Raw genomic sequence first — 17,777 nt, 5'->3', positions numbered from 1 at the left:
TCAAAGCCGGCCTGAAAGGTCCACACGGCACTTCTTATGTGCAGCCACAACCATCACAGGAAGATTTAGATCAAGGGTTTTCAACTGGTTTTGTCCAAGGTACCTCCATTATAACCAAGAAGCAATTCGGCGGCAACTGCTTTGTCGGAATATTTTATTTTGCACCAAAGGATAAATCGACACAGGCCATCTGCATGACTATTTTGAGAATCTCAGCTACATTTGACATCATTTGGATCGGTAAAATATTCACAAAATTAGCTGGTAAATAAATCAAGTTTGAATAATAAATACATTTTATTTAAATAAAAAACAATTATGTTCTATTTCCAATTTTGCGGACCACCTGCAATACCGCCACAGACCACTAGAGAGCCGCGGACCGCCAGTTGACAATTCCTGACGTACGGTGTTGGGATGGTATTTAGTAAATACCGGTAAATACTAGTATTTACTCTTGCTCACACTCCTACACAGTAGGTGGCGGTAATGCACCTTTAAGCTAGAAACACCCCTATTGTAGGCCGACTTGGAACATTCCACGGGCTACTCCTGTGCGTCCCTCTTTGTCCGGTAGAGAGAGAGAAGGCCACGATAAATTATGGCACAATTCGCGTTTTTCCTCATCAATTTCAGTTAAATGCTGGACCAGCAAACATACGTCGTGCCAGCAAGGACCGGGTTGCTGGCCGTGACCCACCGGGGAGTCTGAATTTTAAACGGGACGAGCGGCCTGAGCAACGAAGAAAGGGTACAGTTTTTTTTTTTTTTTTTTGCTTCCCCTAGATGGCTACCTGCTAGCTCGCGAGCTAACGCTAGCACAGCTTTCACCCAAACAGCACAAAACGGTTGCTTGTTTTCGTTTATTTTTTATTTTTGGTGATGTGATAAGAGGCTACCTGTCATGAATCACAATTGCGGTTGTCTAATGTCCAATTTGCGACATAGAACTGCGGCTACGAACGAGACACTTTGGGGTAACGTGGCTAGCTAGCCACCTAGCACATCTGTAAATGATCATTTGTAGACAGGAGACGGTGGGACTCTTTAATTGAGTTTAAACTGGAAACTAAAGCGCAGAAGGGTCTAGAAGAGCAACTAGCTCACTTTCGCTCTTTTATTTCTGTTTCTAAATAATTGTTGGCGTTGATTTGGAGACCAAATCCCGGCGTGACAGACCTGGGCCAGTCACCCAACTAGAAGCCGTGTGTGCTTGTGACATGTCCCCGACGTAGTAGACGTCGTTCTCGCTGTCACCGTGGTCATTTTAACCCCTTTTTCTTTTGCATATGAACGGTGACACGCCACTTCACCGGCAGTAGTGTTAGCTAAATGGCTGCCGAATCGGGGAGACTACTGGCGGGACAAGGAAAACGAGGCAAAGGTAGGAAATTGACTTTCGTCACCCCTTTCCCCCACAACAGAACAAAATCCGACTGGATTCATCCATTAGGCTGCACTGGGTCTGTGTTAGCCCCCTTCCCTATATGTCCTGATTGTCCCTGGTGGTGGCTCTTGAAGAGGTTTCAAGACTTCTTGCTATGAATGGACAGTGAACTCCCACCTGTTTACGGTAAATCATTCACAAACTCTTTTTTTTGCTGTGTGGAAACTAACAAGTTGACATTCTACCATCAACCATGAACAGTGAGTTTTTTTTAGGGATTACTTGTTGGTTAGTTTCCACAGAAAACAAAATAATGTGAGTTTGCAAATAGGCTGGAGTTCACTGTATCCTCATGTTTTTTTCCTGTCCCCCTCCCGTCATCTTCTGCCTTGTTTGCGGCCTTTCTCCCCCCCCCCCCCATGCTCTTTCCCCTCACGATTCTGATAGTAACAACCTGGATGTACGGCATATTGTCTATGTCGCTTCATTGACTTCATCTTGTCTGTCAAACGTGGGACAGGCAAAACAATAAAGGCCCTAGGTCGAGGGGAAAAAAAAAGCTGATCCACTCTGTCACTAAGGGGTATTGGCCAATCCAAATGTGGCGCTCCTCTCCATTGGTGGTCCACCTAGCTCATAATAACATTCTCCCTTTTTCTACCCCTCTTCTGCTTATTTTTCCCCCTTCCCTCGCAGCCTCACAAATGAAGAGCCCAGAGAAGAAGAAAGCGAGGAAGTCCACGTCACAGGTCAGCGCCATTTGTTAACCATGCTTAAAGGAGAACATAAAAAATACTGACATTGGATATTTTTTTTGTGACATGCAAGGGGGCAAACATTAATGGGTTATGTTTGCTATGTGCTAATCCTTCATTTCTCTCTCTTTAAATGTAGTCGGCGGGGTTCTCGCACCTCACAGAGTTTGCGCCCCCTCCCACGCCTATGGTCGACCACCTGGTGGCCTCCAACCCATTTGACGATGACTTTGGACCGCCATCGCGGCCCGGCGGAGGGGGCGGGCCTGGCGGTGCCCCGTTCCTACCCAGTGCAGGCGGAGGAAGCGGCTATGGCGGTGCAGGCCGGATGGGCGGCGGAGGCATGGGTTTCATGGGGGGACCAGGCGGTGGGCAGCCTGGACCTGGGCGCAGGCCGCCGTTTGGACCGCCATCAGGCGCTGGGCCACCTCACCACCAGCTGGGCTTTGGGGGGATGCCTGGTTACGGGGGAGGGGGCGGGAGCGGCGGCGGTGGGGGAGCAGGTGGGGGTGGTGGGTTCCCTCCCGGGGGTCCGTCCCAGTTCAATATACCGCCAAACTTTAGTCCCCCAATGCACCCCGGGTCAGGCTTTAACCCCATGTTGTCTCCAGGCGCTATGGGAGGTCCTGGAGGAGGGGGTCCACCCCACCCTCGATTTAGCATGCCGCCACAACAGCAACATGGACAGGGCGGGCACCCTTTCAACAGCCCACCGTTACCTGGTGGAGGAGGCCCCAGGGGGCCCCCGCATGGGCCCATGCCTCCCATGGGTGGCATGGGGCCCGGTCAGGGGATGAACATGATGAGTGCGATGGGTGGTGGTCCTGGAGGTAACATGTTGGGGGGTTTACCGGGCATGCCCCCTCAAGGACAATTCCCCCCTTCGCAGGATGGCCCGTATCCTGGTCCCAGCCCACCAGGACCTGGCAATGAGGATGGAAAGAATTTTGGCGGAGGAGGACCTCAGCCTGGTCCTCAGCAACAGCAGATCAACTTAAACCCAAATGGGCCCCCTCAGCCTAATAACGCCACGCCTGGCCCCCCTCCTAACTCTGGTTCACAACAGCCTGGAGGAGACTTCCCGGGCCACCCTGATATCCAGCAGCCAAATGCCGGCACTCCCGGCCAGCCGTCCTCGGCGCAGCCCCAACCCAACCCCAACTCCTCGCCTGGTGGCCCCCTGAATGGTTCGGGCCAGGCCCAGCACCCGCCCCCCAACAATGCCAACACCCCCAACTCGAACAACTCCGCCCAGCAACAGTCCACTCCACCTAACTCTGCCCAGGGCTCTGTCTCCCACAACCAGCAGAACAATAACCTCGGTAGCGGCGGTCCCATGTCAACCACGGCCCCCAATTCGGGTCAGAACAACTTGTCCAGCAACAATGGAGGCAACACCCCTGGCAGCAACCCCAACCCGCCCTCCAACTCCACCTCTACCCCCAACATGCAGTCCCCCTTGCCCCCCGGCCCGTCCGCTCCCTCGGCAGGCCCCGGCTCAGGTCCGGGGAAGCTCGGCGGCCCCGGCATGGTGTTCCCCTGCGGGCTGTGCGTGTTGGAGGTACACGACGACCAGGACGCCATCCTGTGCGAGGCTTCGTGCCAACGCTGGTTCCACCGCGACTGCACGGGCCTGACGGAGCCTGCCTACGGGCTGTTGACCAGGGAGAGCGCCGCCGTGTGGGCCTGTGACTATTGCATCAAGACCAAGGACATCCAGGCCGTGTTTGTACGCCAGGGACTGGGCCAACTGGTGGCCGCCAATGAGAGCTGAGGGAAAAAAAAAAAAAACATTTAATCAGCCCTTTACGCCTTCACCCCATAACCATCTCTTGACATCCATGCTTATATCCAAACATAGCACTTTGAGTGTAAAAAAAGCCCCCCCGATGACCTTCACAGGAAAAGGAAAAAAAAAAAAAAAGCTGAATGTTATCTGACACACTCTTTTGGACAACCAGCACTGACACCAACACACTACCTCACACACACTGACTGGCACACGAGCTCCTGCGCTGATTTAAAGCCACCACACAGTAAAAATTGATGCAAAGTTCAGTTTGAGTCGCCCCTGTATCGCCCCCTCCCCTCACCCAATGTATTTATTAACGTCACACAAACAGTGCCTGAACTTTTCATAAGTATTTTTAATCATCAGGACATGAAACAATCGCTGTAACATAATCATGTTGAATCCAAAGCAGAAGCAAGCGGGGCTTACATGTTTTCTTCCTCCATACCTCACCGAGCAGAAATCATTGTAAATATCAGCATTTAAACAAAAAAACAGCCAACTGATGAACAAAAAAAACCAAGTTAAAAATATATATATAATTAAGTCTGCCATTTTGTCTTTATAAAATGTGAACTCAGTGCTTTTCGGAGATCCTTGTTCTTTGAAAACGTGTCGCATCAAGCAATGCAGTAAACAGTCCTGTGTTTCCCGATTATTTCGGCCTTCCCGGGGGACACCAAATGATGAGAGAAAATGGTCTTTATTGATATTGTCCCTTCATGATATAATGTCCAAGTTGCCTTTATTTTGTTTTCTGTGTACTGAAATTTTGAGCTTTTTGTACCGGCTGATACGTGTGCTGTGCTCTGGCGCCCTCTAGTGTAAGCTGTAAGAAAGAAAACACCCGGCAGGAGAAAAAAGGAGTGTGTGAGGGAAGATACTGAAAATTGAAGTAAAGACAAGATTCTTTTTTTTTTTTTGTACATTTGTCTGATTCTTTACTTAAACTGTTTTTCTGAAAACTTGCAGGTGAGTAAGAACAATTTCAAATGTTTTTTCATTACCTGTCAGGATGTTTGCTGAATGAAGAGCGCTCTTGTCCCCGCCTTCTTCTGCAGCTTCCGACCAATAGCGTGTCTCCGGAGGCGTGGCCACGGCGGCCAGGCGTGTTTGGCAACAGGTTGCTCTGGCAGCGAGGTGCAGCGATAGTCCCCTTCGTCTCATCCCACCAGGACGCTTCGGGATATTTCCGTACAGGTAAGTTTCCTCCTAATTACATGTTTATTTAAACATAAACGTTTCAAATGTGTAAATGATTTCACCATGTGGCCGCGTAGTGAACTCGCGCACAAACTAAAAAGCACCGCGCGCTAATTGGATCAGGGCGCGTTGCATAAACTCGAATAAGACGTCGTAATTATAGCAACCCTAAGCTTTAGATTGGATACGACGGCGATTAATGACTGTTTACTTCTCTCCGCTCGTGGTTTCGACGCACACCGATACCGACTGACTGGACAGGTGGGTGTGACGCAACCGCCCCGCAGCAGATAGACAAACAGAAGTGAAGTGTTCTAAAATCCTCGTGTGTTTTGATATCATTATTTTTTAATGTGCTTTGATCTGTGCTTGCAGCCAGAAATAATCCTGACCCTGAAGAAAAAAAAAAATCAAAGACACTTTGAGGTGCTTTTAATGAAGCCTAATTAGCATATTGTTGCTGTTTTTGCACAAGGTGAGAGGCCGCCCTCCTTTAGATAAACACCAAAGGAATACTACAAGCGAGGCAATTTTGCCTTTAAGTAGACAACCCACAACACGAAAAACCAGACTTCTTTGTTTATAGGTCTTAATTAATGTGCTTAGAAAAAGATGAATCCTGTTTGTAATGTTTATCTGCGGTCATCCTTAATTATTGATGCACAAGTCCCAGATGCCAGTCACTCAAACATTGAAACTGATAACACCCCCGTGTTGATGGCAACAACAGCGTCGCTCATTATCAGTCAAGTCTGTGCTTCTTGTTTTTCTTTTCTACCCCCTGGAGGGTGTATTGAAATTGAGAGCGAAAGTAGAAGGAAACGAGGGGGCAGCTTGGCCTGTTCGTCAACATTCCCGCTTCGGTTCACAGTTGTCGCGGCGCTCCTGCGAGTTCACCGACAAACTGAAGCAGCCTCTCTTTTTCTGCATTAATCCACCCATCCTTCCCACTTGTGGGGGTGCTGTACCCCCCTCAGTGGCTGTCGTGTCCTCTTAATCACTGTATTCTATCCAAAGGCAAAGCACGCGCCACGCAGTGTGTATAGGGACCGTCTGGAATCCGAGGAATGTTTTTTTTTTTTTGGGGGGGGAACACAGTGAAACAAAGACCTACTTTGATTCCCAAGGTAACATGTGTTATACTATAACAGGTCAGTTAGAGCAGGTTAGACTTTAATTCCCCGCCGAGGGTCGCAACATAAGTCTGGGAATCGGAAATTGAGAGCATTCTGATGTTATTGCTAAGCAGGAATGAGAATATTTGTGCTGTGTCTGGCTGCCGCCGCTCAACATCAACACGCTCCGCCTGATTGACTCCTTGGCAAAGAGTGAGGAGGAGGCCCACGGCGGACATAGACCCCCTTTTTGTTTTACGCTCCGCAAAGCCAGAACAATCAGGATGCGTTTTGCCCCATCCTGGGTGTACTCTTCTTTCACTCTCGTTGTTCTGAGACATGGCAAAAAAGTAGTGCCACCTGCTTTCGAGTCATGCCAGAAAACATACGAGTCATTGGCAGGAGTAAATCATTTTTTATTTAACGCTCGCATGACACAATGGAAAAAAACCACAAGAGGAGTTAATTGTTTTTGTTAAAAGTCCTGCGGTGCAAAAGCCTCATTAATTTCCTTAGTGATGTGAAGCGAGTTTTAAAAAACTCCTCGAAACAAGGCAAAATTCGCACTGCACACCACTGTTTTGAATCTTAGACTTAGACAGACTTTATTGTCATTTTGTAAGCACTTGGTGCACACTAAACGAAATTTCGTCGCATACGGCTCTCAACAAAGGAAAGGAACGTCGAGAGCCGCAGCAGCCGCAGCCGACTGGGGCGCCGCCATCTTAATCCTAATAATACAAAAGACACACGGATGGCATGAGCGCAACTCAATAACTCTCTGCCACATAACGGCGCCACAAAGAAAGTCAAAAAGTGCTCAAGATAAAAGCCATCAAAGCAAATCAAAGCTAAAAAGACAAAGGAAAAAAAGTAACAGCGGCCAACCAGCACCTCTCTTTATGAACCATCCCTTTATTCACCTCATTTGCATGTCCTCTTCCTGTCAGGCTCCCCTGCGCACCAGCCAAGAAGTGGACATGAGCACCCTCTCCGCCGACAGGAAGGCCCCGGTGGACTATGGCGTTCAAATCCGCTTCATCAAGGACCTCCACGACACGGGCGGCGCAACGCCGGAGAAATCCAGAGGGAGCAACTCCGCCTCGCCCCATCCCGCCAGTAAATACGGCGTGGCCGTGCGGGTTCAGGGGATCTCCGGGCAGCCGTACGTGGTGCTGAACGACGGCGCCAAGGGCGACTCGTACGGCGTTCAGCTTAACACGCCGGGCGCCGGCCCCACGGCGCCCTCGTCGCCTTACAAGAACGCTCCCAAAAGCAATGGCGTGGCGGAATTCGCAGCGCCTCACAGCGCCAGTGTGAGTCAGTCTCCCGAGGATGAGGATGGGGAAATCTATCGGAGCCCCTCAAGAAGACCTCCTGGGGACGGTCAGGCGGGGAGCCACGGGGAGGAGGAAGCCAGAACCGCAGAACCTCAAGTCAAAGCGGCCGCGAGTGAAGCGCAGAAAGACCAAAATGGGACCAGTCAGGAAGAGTACAACGAAGCCGGTTTGAAACCAGTCAAGGGTGCTGGGCCTAGGGGGTTCAAACAAAATGGATTCACAGGCTCCCCTTCGAAATACACCAACAAGCAGGTTGCGGAACCGCTTACGGAGCCCCCGTTGACCGACGAGAAGCCCATCGACACAAACTCCCTCGCTCCGATCAATAAGCTCATCAGTAAATTCAACAATCGGACGCCGGGTGGATCCTCCCAAACCAGGGGCCGGAGCGGCGCCCGGCAGCCGCTCAAGTTTGAAGAACGCAAGCGCTCCAGAAGCCTGGACGCCCGAAAGGAAACCTCCCAGCCCTTGCCGCCCTCCCCGACCTTCAATCCCTACGCTCTATCTTCCGACACGTCCAGTCGTGCGAGCTTCACGTCACACTCAAAATATCCTCCCAAGGAGACTTCTCCGGTCACAACCCAAAAACCTGTAAGGACCAGTAAGATGCTAATGGTTTCACTTGTCAGCGGGTTTTCTCATACTTGTCGTCACTTCCGTCCTTTAGGAGATCCCACCGAGGACTCAAAAAGTCGCCGGCGGTGGGGTGAAGACTCCCACCAAGCAAGCTATTTACAACGGTCCGAAAGAAGGGTAACTACGGCACCAGGATCCAACTCATGTAATCCACTCAAGAGTAATCCCCCCCCCCCTCCCCCATCTGTTTATCTCCCATCAGCACCAATGAGACCGAAGCATCCCTCGGAAGTAAGACCAACTTTATCTACGAGACTCTCGGGGCTTTCAAGGTATGCTCAATTTGTCGTTTTTATGGATTGAAACCCAAATATTAACGCTAATCAACGGATCATAATTAGCAAACAGCACACCGGGGGGTGGGCTTTGCATGTGGGTCAAAGTGTGTCTGGTGTAATGTTCTGCTAATGAAGCAAACAGATGGCTGCCAGCGTGTCCTCCTTTGTGACAAAATCAAGCGAGGCGCTCCGATTCCCGCCGTTAGCTTTTGTGGTCTTCAAAACGTGCCGGCTCTCCTGCATAAATCTCCATCCAAACGCGCCTCATAATTGTGTGCGTTATGGCCTCGTTGTGTTGTCGCCTGGTCGCTACGCAACCGTGCGCATGCCCGGTCATCGAGAGGCATTAATATTTCAACAGGATTGGAACCCGGCACTTGCCTGGGGGGGGCTTTTCTATACCACAAGGGAGTCCTAAAGTAGCCCAATGTGGTCAGCCCCCACATTGTTTTTGCATTTTTAATGTACTAATTACTAAAATGATGAAGTAGGCATTCGTGTTGCGTAAAGGTCCGATTATTAAAATGCATTTGAATTTTAATTGGCAATGATGAAAATGCTGTATGTGTTTTTTTTTTTTACTGCAGTGTTATGTTCGCCACAGTGGTGTGCAGTGTCGGGTTACACAACTTGTTTGCTTTTGTCTCCATTGTGTGACATCATACTTCCTTCTAACAGTAGGGCAATAGTATTATCGAGTCTGGACTTTTGCCATTTGACTTTTTTCATCGCTTTGACTCCGCCCCCGGGATCGTTACGGTAACAAGATCCATAGCCTCCATTTGAATGAGACTGAACCGCCCCCGCGCAAAAACGTACCCATTTGAACTCGAGTGAGACAAGTTTGCTTTTGTTCCTTATCCTATTACGTCAATTGCAATTAAAAATGCATGTCTCATAAAAAAAAAGGGGGGGTCAAAATGAGGGGGGGGGGCCCGGAGGAACCAGATACTTTTTGTTCTAATGTATCTGTGTGTTGTAAGGAGTGTGTGGGAGGATAAGCGCTCGTATAGATCTTTCTTCAGTCATGACAAACGGGGGGTCGGCTGCGGGCGAGCGACACCAACGTACACTTGGCAACCGTGCGCGAGCGTGTGTGTGTGTGTTTTTGTCTTAACAAATTCACAGCACGTCGCCGGTCCGACCGGTTCTCCGCAAGATGCTCAAAGAAACTAGGCCACAGAAGAGTAGCGAGGCAGATGATACAGAGCGAATAATATATCTGCAAGGTTTGACTCCAGACTTTCAACTTTTGTGTGTTTGTGCAGAAGGATGGAATCCAGAAGAAATTCAACATGGTGGAGCTGGAGGAGCAGCTGGCTCGCTGCAAGAAGCAGCTGCAGCGAGCCCAAGAAGAGTAAGGATGGTTCTTGTCGAGAACATAAAAAGACCCCAACAAGCATTCAATTAAAATGGCCGCCGGTAGGTTGGCCGAGGAGCGCATCGGTCGAGAGATGGCCGAGTCTCGCCTACGTCTACAAGAAGATCAGCTGGCCGAGCTTCAGGACGCGCTCAGGAGGGAAACGCCGACCCATCCCGACTCGCTTAGGACGGTACGAACGCAACCCTCTTACGCAATTTGGGATAAAAAAAAAAATACCATGGAAATGTTTTTGGCATCAGGACATGGCGGGCCTGCAAGCGGAGCTGGCTGAGGCGTCGGCGCGGCGCCGCCATCAGGACGAGACGCTGCGGCAGCGTGAGCGCGAGCTGACTGCCCTGAAGGGGGCGCTCAAGGAGGAGGTGGAGTGTCACGACCGCGAGATGGAGATGCTCAGGGAGCAGTACGGGCGAGACATGGACAACCTCCGTAATACCATGGAGCAGCTCACGCAGGTGCGCCGGCGTCATTTCGCTACTTTTGAGTCCGACCTTAAAGTCAGTCGAGCTCAGCTTGACGCGACTTAAAAGAGAATAGAGCCAGTTGTGATTGCCACAAAAAAAAACTTTTCAAAATTCTCCTGGCAGCAGATTTTGGGGTTCGCCTTGCGTGCGCTATTTCGAGAATATTTGAGGTCGAGTTTGAAGGCATCATCGGAGGAGACGCGTTGCGCGGGGAGGGAAAAAAGCAGCAGGAAGACTTTGAGAGCAGACACTTTTGACAGTGGCGCGTCTCGTTCTCATCATGGAGCGTCGTTGCGTGCAGTGGAGGGAGCTGCCGACTGCCTGTGGAAGAAACGTCAAATTTGGGCTGTGATTTGAAATCCAAACTATTGATAGGTAATGAAGCAGCGCGTGGCTCCTTAGCCAAGGTGATGATCGTATGCTCAACTAGGAAAACTTAGTTTTGGTCTATTTATTTATATATATATTTTTACTATTTCTATTTTATTTATTCTTTTATTTAATTTTTTTGCATTTTTATATTAGAAGGTTTTATGTATTTTAGATCTTTTTTTATATATTATTTATAAGGGTTTTTATTCTAGTGTTTTTATATTTTGTCAACTATACTGATTTTTGTCAAATGTTCATATTTTTTCTTTATATTGTTTTTATTTTGTTTTCTTATTTTTTGTATTATAAGGTTTTATGTATTTTAAATCGTTTTCATTTTTATATTATTTATAAGGTTTTTTATTCTAGTGTTTTTATATTTTGTCAACTATCCTGATTTTTTTTTCAAACTTATTTTTGTTGTCAAATGCTTATATTTTTTCTTTATAGTGTCCAGTTTTTTTATTTTAATTCTTATTTTTGTTTTTGTTTTTCCCCTTTCAATTTACATTGCATTCTATTTGGTCCATTTTTTTTTTAGCCTTCACTATTTTAGTGGATACTTTGAAAGTTGTTTTTGCAGCAAGCTCCTTATTCACAATGGCTATTTAATGTCTTCAGTCGCAAGAGCAGATCGAGGAGGAGCGCGAGCGCGTCAACTCAACCCTGGTGAGCCTGGAGGAGGAACTGGACAGCTGCAGGGATCGAGGAGAGGACTGGAAGTCGCAACTGGACGCCACCTCGCAGGAGCTGCAACAAACGCAACAAAAGTGCGAATTTTTCTCTGTAGTCAATATTTTTCCAGCCGTAAACAAATATTCATCCAATAATCTGTACATTACCATTATATATTCCATTCCAAATTCCGTGTTATCTTTTTGCAGCGGGCCTTTTTGTACATTTTGCTGTTTACTTCTTTTGCGCTCTGTTGTCATAACACATTCCAGCCTTGGCCCCGCATCAAGCAACTTCTCTGTTTGATGTTTTTCTTCTTTTTTTTTTTGTCCATTTTTCATATCCCACAGTTCAAAGCAGCAGCAGTCGAGATGTTCTATATTATTATTATTTTTTTTTTCTTTCGCTCTCTTCTATTTTTAACACCTGCGTTTTTCATCCGACAGGACGGGGATGCACTCCGGCAGTCACATGTGAGCAGAGAGCGTTTGCGTAGACGTAGTTTCAAATCAAGATTTCGATATTTTTGTTTTTGGGTGATGTGTGTTGAGCCCTCCCTCGAGTTACTAACTTCAATCACAAACCTGATTTTTCTATAAAAATCAATTTTAAGCAACTTCACCCCATTTGCAACCTTAATCTCCCCTTTAAATGCTTTTTTGTTTTGGCTTTGCAGTGTGAGTGTTGCCTTTGGTTCTTTTAACCGTGAGCATCCTCTCCAACCATCTTGTTGGTTCTCCCGCAGGCTTCTGAAGTGTCAATTGGAGAAGGAACATTTTGAGAGCGAGCTGAAGGACGTTCAAGACTCGCTACTCGCCGTGCAAAAGCAGCATTCGCCCTCGTCAGCTGAGGTAACACAATCCATTTGTTCCGATATTTTGTAATAAACTCTCAAGGAAATTCACAGCCAATTATTCAAGCCAGTCTTGTTCGGCCGCCCATTAATCCTCAAGGAGCTTGAGCGTTGCCATGACGACCTGCGCCAAGCTCGCCTGGCGGCCGACGAGCAGCGGGACGCCCTCCGCGACAAGAACGACACTCTGGAAGCCCTCAAGAGAGAGAGCAGCCAGCGCAAGGCCCAGCTCCTGGAGCAGATCGCCGATATCAAGGCGCAGAATGCCGAGGTGGAGAAGAGCCTCCAAAAAGCCAAACAGGTAAGTGAGCAACATCAAAATGCAGACAGGAGGGTCATTCTATAAATTCTTATTATTTGTGTCTCTGGGTGGTAACGAATTATTTAAAATCATCACTAGGCCTATTTTACTCATTTGCTAACCAAAACAGTAGCTCTTGTTGACGTATATATTTTTTCCTCATGTTATTGAACTCATTTGTGTTTTGGCCGCAGGCTTCTTCATCTTCTTCATCGGTGGATCACAGCACCAATGCGGAGCTCCAGGAAGCAAACGCTCGGCTCCGAGAGAGGATCACCCGCATGGTACTCGCTGCAGCACTGCGATCACAACAGCAGCAACTCAAAAACTGCAGCGCTGCGCCCACAACACACACACTACGTTATGTAAATAGCCATACTGTACGATATCAAAACAAAACCGCCACCCACGCTATTTACAATCCTGACTGAAGCATGGGAAGATAATCCCCCTTTTGGATGCAAAATAATCTTATGAAAATGATATGTAGCATAAACAGATTAAGGACACAGAAAGCTTTTATTTAGATTTTTGATTCGGGGCAAAAACAGTAGAATCAACGCTCCTCTCCGCAGAGGCTGCAGTCCAGCACGGCCCGCAACCCCGAGGCCGAGGAGGCCCTGGAGGACCAGAACCGCTCCCTCAAGACCCAGCTGGAAGAAGCTAAGCGAGGGACGTCGCGGCTAGCTAAGGAGAAGGACGAGCTGAGCCGCCGCTTGGAGGAGAGGGACTTGGAGCGTGAGGCCCTACGGCGGAGCAAGGGCGACCTGGAGGAGCAGAAGAGGCTCCTGGACCGAGCGCTGGAGAAGATGAACAAAGAGGTTTGGTGTTAATCTCGTTTCCTTCCGGTTCGCCTCAGAGTTGATGCAAACTTCCCGCCGTACAGATGGAGGTGATGATGGGCGACTCGCGGCAATCGGTGGCCGCTTTGCAGACTCAGCTGGACGAGCACCGGGAGCGCTCCCGGAAGGACTTGCTGGAGGCCCAACGCAGCAACAAGGACAGGATGGCCGAGCTGCAGAGGGCGCAGAGCAACCTCAAGACTCAGCAGGAGGAGGTGAGGACTTCATATTACTTCATCTATACATACTAATCTGCTTCTTCAGGTGTCCCGGTTGAAGAAGGAGCTCCTGGGCTGCAGCGAGGAACGAGACAGCGCTCAGCTGGAGCGAGACCTCCTCAGCAACCGCCTCAAGCACTTGGAAAGCGAGCTGGAGTCACAGAAGGGAACTCAGACGGACCGCAACCGCGAGATCAGGGGGCTGGAGGTGAGCTCCTCGCCACTAATCTCAGAAAATCAACGCCTCAGGCCGCTATTGTGACCACCGACGTGGATCATGTTGCCAGGATAAGATCAAGACCCTGGAGATCGAGTTGGACGAGGAGCGAAGCAGCGTGGAGCTGTTGAACGATCGCATCACACGCAGTCGAGACCAGGTCGAATAAAACGCCGTTACTCTGCGGCATTATTTGCCAAGTTCCGTTTTTGACTTGGTCGGGCTCCTCAGGTGGACCAGCTCCGCTCCGAGCTGATGCAGGAGCGCTCGGCCCGACACGACCTGGAGATGGACAAGAGTGCCATCGAGAGGCAGGTGTGTGAGGAAATTGTAGATGACGCCCGATTCGAGATGCTTTCTTAATAGGGGTGTAACGATTCATCGATACACATCGATTAATCGATATAATGCTCTACGATTTATTGGCATCGATGCTAAACGTAAACATCGATTTATATCGCCGTGTTTGACCTCGGACATTAGACGCGACTTTATTTTGAAATCCAGTTCATTGTTGCTTGCTTCCTCTTTCCGGGAGCAGTGAGCGGCGTGTTGTGTTGTGAGCAGAGCAGGCACGTGAAAGGGGAGGCGACAACTAGTACGCGGCTCCTGGGCTGGTGCTATGGCTAGTGTCCAAAAAGACGAGGAAATTTGCTCCCCTTTAGGCTTCAAGTCATTCGTTTGGAAGCACTTTGGATTCCAAAGAAAAGATGGCTCAACGGACAAGACACGTGCAGTCTGTAAATCCTGCCATGCGGTGATCAAATATTCAGGGAGCACAAATCTCGCCGCACATTTAAAGAAAAAACAAGACATCAAAGTTCAGTGTTAAAATAAGCACTTTGTATACTACAATACTCTTGTAATTTCCCAAATAAAGAGTTTGCAGTGCCTTGTTGATTTTGCGTATGAATTGTTATAAATCAGGATATTGTTCTATATTTTTTATTTAAAAAAAATATATATATCGATCATAGAGCACTATATCGTGAATGAATCGCAGCAGGCTTTAAGATATCGGCAAATATCGTATCGTAGTTCTTTGTATCGATATATCGTATCGTGACAAAACCCGCGATTTACACCCCTATTTCTTAACGTCGCCCGTGTGTCTGGTCGGGTGCAGGTGAAGGAGCTGAAGTCCCGCGTGGCCGACATGGAGGGACAAACTCGACCCTCGGCCGGCATCGCCGTGCTGGAAAGCAAAATTCAGGAGCTGGAGGAGAGGCTGCGCAGTGAAGAACGGTAAAAAAAATAAAAATATGCACAGTTCTGAGCTCCCTTCATTTTCTTTTTTTTTTTTTTTCTTTTTCATTAAGCGAGAAGAGCAGCATTCAGGGTTCTCAGAGACGAACAGAGAGGAAACTGAAGGAGGTCAACGCTACGCTGGACCAGGAGAGGATCCAGCACGTAGAACAAAAAGATCAGGTGAACACATTCACAGACAAATACTCAGACTTGGCAAAAAAAAAAAAGATGAATGTTCCTGCATCAGTCTTCTGTGTTTTATACATATATTAATCTGTTATACTGCCCTCTTGTGGCCAAGGCTCATACTGGCGGTTTTGACCTTTTGGTTTGCCCGCAGCTGACCCTGCGCGTGAAAGCTCTCAAGCGGCAGGTAGACGAGAGCGAAGGAGAGGTGGAGCGTCTGGAGGGAGTACGCAGGAAGGTCCTGAGGGATCTGGAGGAGCAGCAGGAGCTCCAGGAGGCACTGCAGGCCAAAGTCACGGCCCTGGAATCGGAATTAAAGTAAATACAAGCATGACAATCATTTTCTCTGCGATTGATGGTTTTTTTAAAAAATATATTTTGCCCCCCAAAACAATTAGGCGGAAAGTACAGAGCTCCCACCGCAGCGCTTTGACTACACTGAGCTCAGAAGACGACGACACTTTCTTCGACGTGAACGTCGCCGCCATCTTGAACGAAAGCCACCACCAAGGCTCCAACTGTTAAGAGAAAAGTCTCAGCCTCAGTGCTTTATGTTACAACTCTTCTTAATTTATTGAATATTTGATCTTGAAAAAATTTGTATTTTTTTTCCCCAAATTTATGTTTTCCTGGAAAAGGAAAATGGCTACAGTTTGAATGTGACTTTTAAATCATCTGAGCCTAACTTGGACACCGACTGTATTTGCGGTGTATATTCTTCAAGACAATCGCACACATCGACACTGTGACTCTAATTTCATTTTTATAACCCAAATACGAAACGTAACTTTTCACTGGAAGGCCCTCAAAGTAGTTGTTGTCGTTTGTATCCTGGCTTGAACCGTGTGGAAAATTTGCTGTAATTTTAGCAGATCCTTAAAGTAGATTTTGACTAATAAAACGAGCTCTGTGTCATCACATTTTCTGATTTGTTTGTTTGGGTGTTCTACTCGCAGCCATCTAATCCATAATTTGCGTTGCGGTAATTACTCTCAGACATCAAGCTGATCCAGCTCCACGCCAATCTTGACTTCAAACTCTCTCCTGGACTAAGAAAAATGCATTTTTGAGGCAGTGGAAATGTATTTCACCAACATTTCATCATCTGACTGGAGTCATGTGAACTTGAATATCCGACAGCGCCTTTATCTTTTTCTGGAGTGGCCACACTTGCAAACATGAGCGCTTCCTGTCTACGTCAAGGTAAGCGGGTTCGGCACTTGTGAGGTAAATAAAGCAGGAGGTAGTCTTATCCTATTTGCAGGTCGTGATACAGAATTAAGTCGGCGAGCTATGCTGCAGGTGGCCGGCGTTTTGTACTACGGTGAAATGTCATGAATAGATTGGGAGGGGGGGAAAGGAAAATTCATTAAAAGGTTGCATGGCATCGTTTTGGAAGAAGTTGAGGCAGGCATCCGAGGCCCGGATGCTGTGTTGGACTAAAAGGCAAAGAAAATCTTTGACGAGTGGATCCGACGTAAGCCTCTCTCAGGTCAGAAAACTACTTTGAACGATTTGATTTGTTTTGAAAGTTGTATCAAAAATTGCCAGTCAGCATGATACATGATAATAGTGCATAATACATGACTTTTGCAGCTCAAGCCCGATTTTTTACAATTTTGTGGGATTTATTAAAAAATATTTTAGTTTTAGTTATAGTTGTTTTACTTTAGTTTGATACTTTTTCAATTTACTTCATCTACAGTGTAGAAAATACACCGTCTAAAAATGTGACATGCACGTAACAGCGATTTTGTGCTATATATGTTACAATGGCGCCCTCCTGTGGTTTGCCTGAAAAATTGCTGGATTACATGTTCACGATTGTTCTATTTTTGTAGTATTTTTATTTAGATCTAGTATGTGTCAGTGCCTCACAATTAGATATTAATACTTTTTAGGGATAGTTTTTGTTTTAATTGAATCTTTTAGTTATTTTTTTAAATTTAGTTAATCTAAAAATGTGACATGCACATAATAGCGATTTTGCGCTATACGTGTAGCAATAGCGCCCTCCTGTGGTTTTTGTGAAAAATCACCGAATTAAATGTTCACTGTGCATGTTACTGTTGCTCTATTTTTGTATTTTATTTAGATCTAGTACAGTATTTTTCCAAGTACAGTTCATATGTGTACTTTTGAATTCAATATTTAAAAAGATATTAAGATCCAATTTTTACTTTTTAAAACTATTCCTAAACTGTGCTTACATATAGAGAAATGGTCAAAAGTTTTTTCCACATAAAAGTAGAGTAAAAAAATGTAAAAATCTGATCTAAAATGCAAAACACACCTGAACTGTATTTTATTAATATAAATATAAATACTAATATAAATTACTGTATTTTATTTAAATATAAATACTACAAAAATAGACCAAATACTACAAAAATAGAGCAACAGCAACATCATGCAGTGAACATTTAATTCAGATTCACGCAAACCACAGGAGGGCGCTCTTGTTACACATATAGCACAAAATCGCTGTTAAATGCATGTCACATTTTTAGATTA

General features: G+C 47.0%; 2 protein-coding genes across 7 annotated transcripts; both read left to right on the top strand.

Moving 5' to 3' along the window:
- The first annotated feature begins 521 nt into the window (after positions 1–521).
- On the top strand, positions 522–4,851 carry pygo2 (pygopus homolog 2 (Drosophila)). Of its 4 annotated transcripts, none has more exons than XM_061266760.1 (4): positions 591–751; positions 1,320–1,384; positions 2,084–2,136; positions 2,282–4,851. In XM_061266760.1, exons 2-4 carry the CDS (start codon positions 1,333–1,335, stop codon positions 3,914–3,916), a joined length of 1,740 nt encoding a protein of 579 aa, XP_061122744.1. In that variant the 5' UTR covers positions 591–751; positions 1,320–1,332; the 3' UTR covers positions 3,917–4,851. The 4 variants fall into 4 exon arrangements, with proteins under 4 accessions (XP_061122746.1, XP_061122744.1, XP_061122745.1 ...); XM_061266761.1 differs by having other exon boundaries at positions 594–751; positions 1,323–1,384; XM_061266762.1 differs by lacking the exon at positions 1,320–1,384 and having other exon boundaries at positions 522–751.
- A 144-nt stretch (positions 4,852–4,995) lies between these two features.
- cgnb (cingulin b) lies at positions 4,996–16,183 on the top strand. Of its 3 annotated transcripts, XM_061266736.1 has the most exons (21): positions 4,996–5,134; positions 7,203–8,183; positions 8,260–8,345; positions 8,431–8,500; positions 9,775–9,863; positions 9,933–10,059; positions 10,130–10,342; positions 11,345–11,493; positions 11,845–11,871; positions 12,144–12,249; positions 12,352–12,552; positions 12,747–12,836; positions 13,128–13,373; positions 13,439–13,609; positions 13,659–13,820; positions 13,900–13,989; positions 14,061–14,144; positions 14,956–15,074; positions 15,149–15,257; positions 15,418–15,581; positions 15,662–16,183. In XM_061266736.1, the coding sequence occupies exons 2-21, from the start codon at positions 7,233–7,235 to the stop codon at positions 15,786–15,788; spliced, it is 3,381 nt and encodes a 1,126-aa protein (XP_061122720.1). In that variant the 5' UTR covers positions 4,996–5,134; positions 7,203–7,232; the 3' UTR covers positions 15,789–16,183. The 3 variants fall into 3 exon arrangements, with proteins under 3 accessions (XP_061122720.1, XP_061122721.1, XP_061122722.1); XM_061266737.1 differs by lacking the exon at positions 11,845–11,871; XM_061266738.1 differs by lacking the exons at positions 14,956–15,074; positions 15,149–15,257; positions 15,418–15,581; positions 15,662–16,183 and adding an exon at positions 14,371–14,522.
- Positions 16,184–17,777: the final 1,594 nt, after the last annotated feature.

Source organism: Syngnathus typhle, linkage group LG20, assembly GCF_033458585.1.
Source record: "Syngnathus typhle isolate RoL2023-S1 ecotype Sweden linkage group LG20, RoL_Styp_1.0, whole genome shotgun sequence".
Classification (NCBI taxonomy): Eukaryota; Metazoa; Chordata; class Actinopteri; order Syngnathiformes; family Syngnathidae; genus Syngnathus; species Syngnathus typhle.
The sequence above is the reverse complement of the archived record's forward strand: the minus strand, read 5'-3'. Positions and strand labels throughout refer to the sequence as shown.

Excerpts from the sequence above, each read along its gene's own strand:
- pygo2 (XM_061266760.1), top strand. The coding sequence starts at position 1,333 with ATGGCTGCCGAATCGGGGAGACTACTGGCGGGACAAGGAAAACGAGGC. Across the intron at positions 1,385-2,083 it reads ACAAGGAAAACGAGGCAAAG|CCTCACAAATGAAGAGCCCA; the intron begins GTAGGAAATTGA and ends CTTCCCTCGCAG. Across the intron at positions 2,137-2,281 it reads CGAGGAAGTCCACGTCACAG|TCGGCGGGGTTCTCGCACCT; the intron begins GTCAGCGCCATT and ends CTTTAAATGTAG.
- cgnb (XM_061266736.1), top strand. The coding sequence starts at position 7,233 with ATGAGCACCCTCTCCGCCGACAGGAAGGCCCCGGTGGACTATGGCGTT. Across the intron at positions 12,553-12,746 it reads GCCTCCAAAAAGCCAAACAG|GCTTCTTCATCTTCTTCATC; the intron begins GTAAGTGAGCAA and ends TTTTGGCCGCAG. Across the intron at positions 15,582-15,661 it reads GCCCTGGAATCGGAATTAAA|GCGGAAAGTACAGAGCTCCC; the intron begins GTAAATACAAGC and ends CAAAACAATTAG.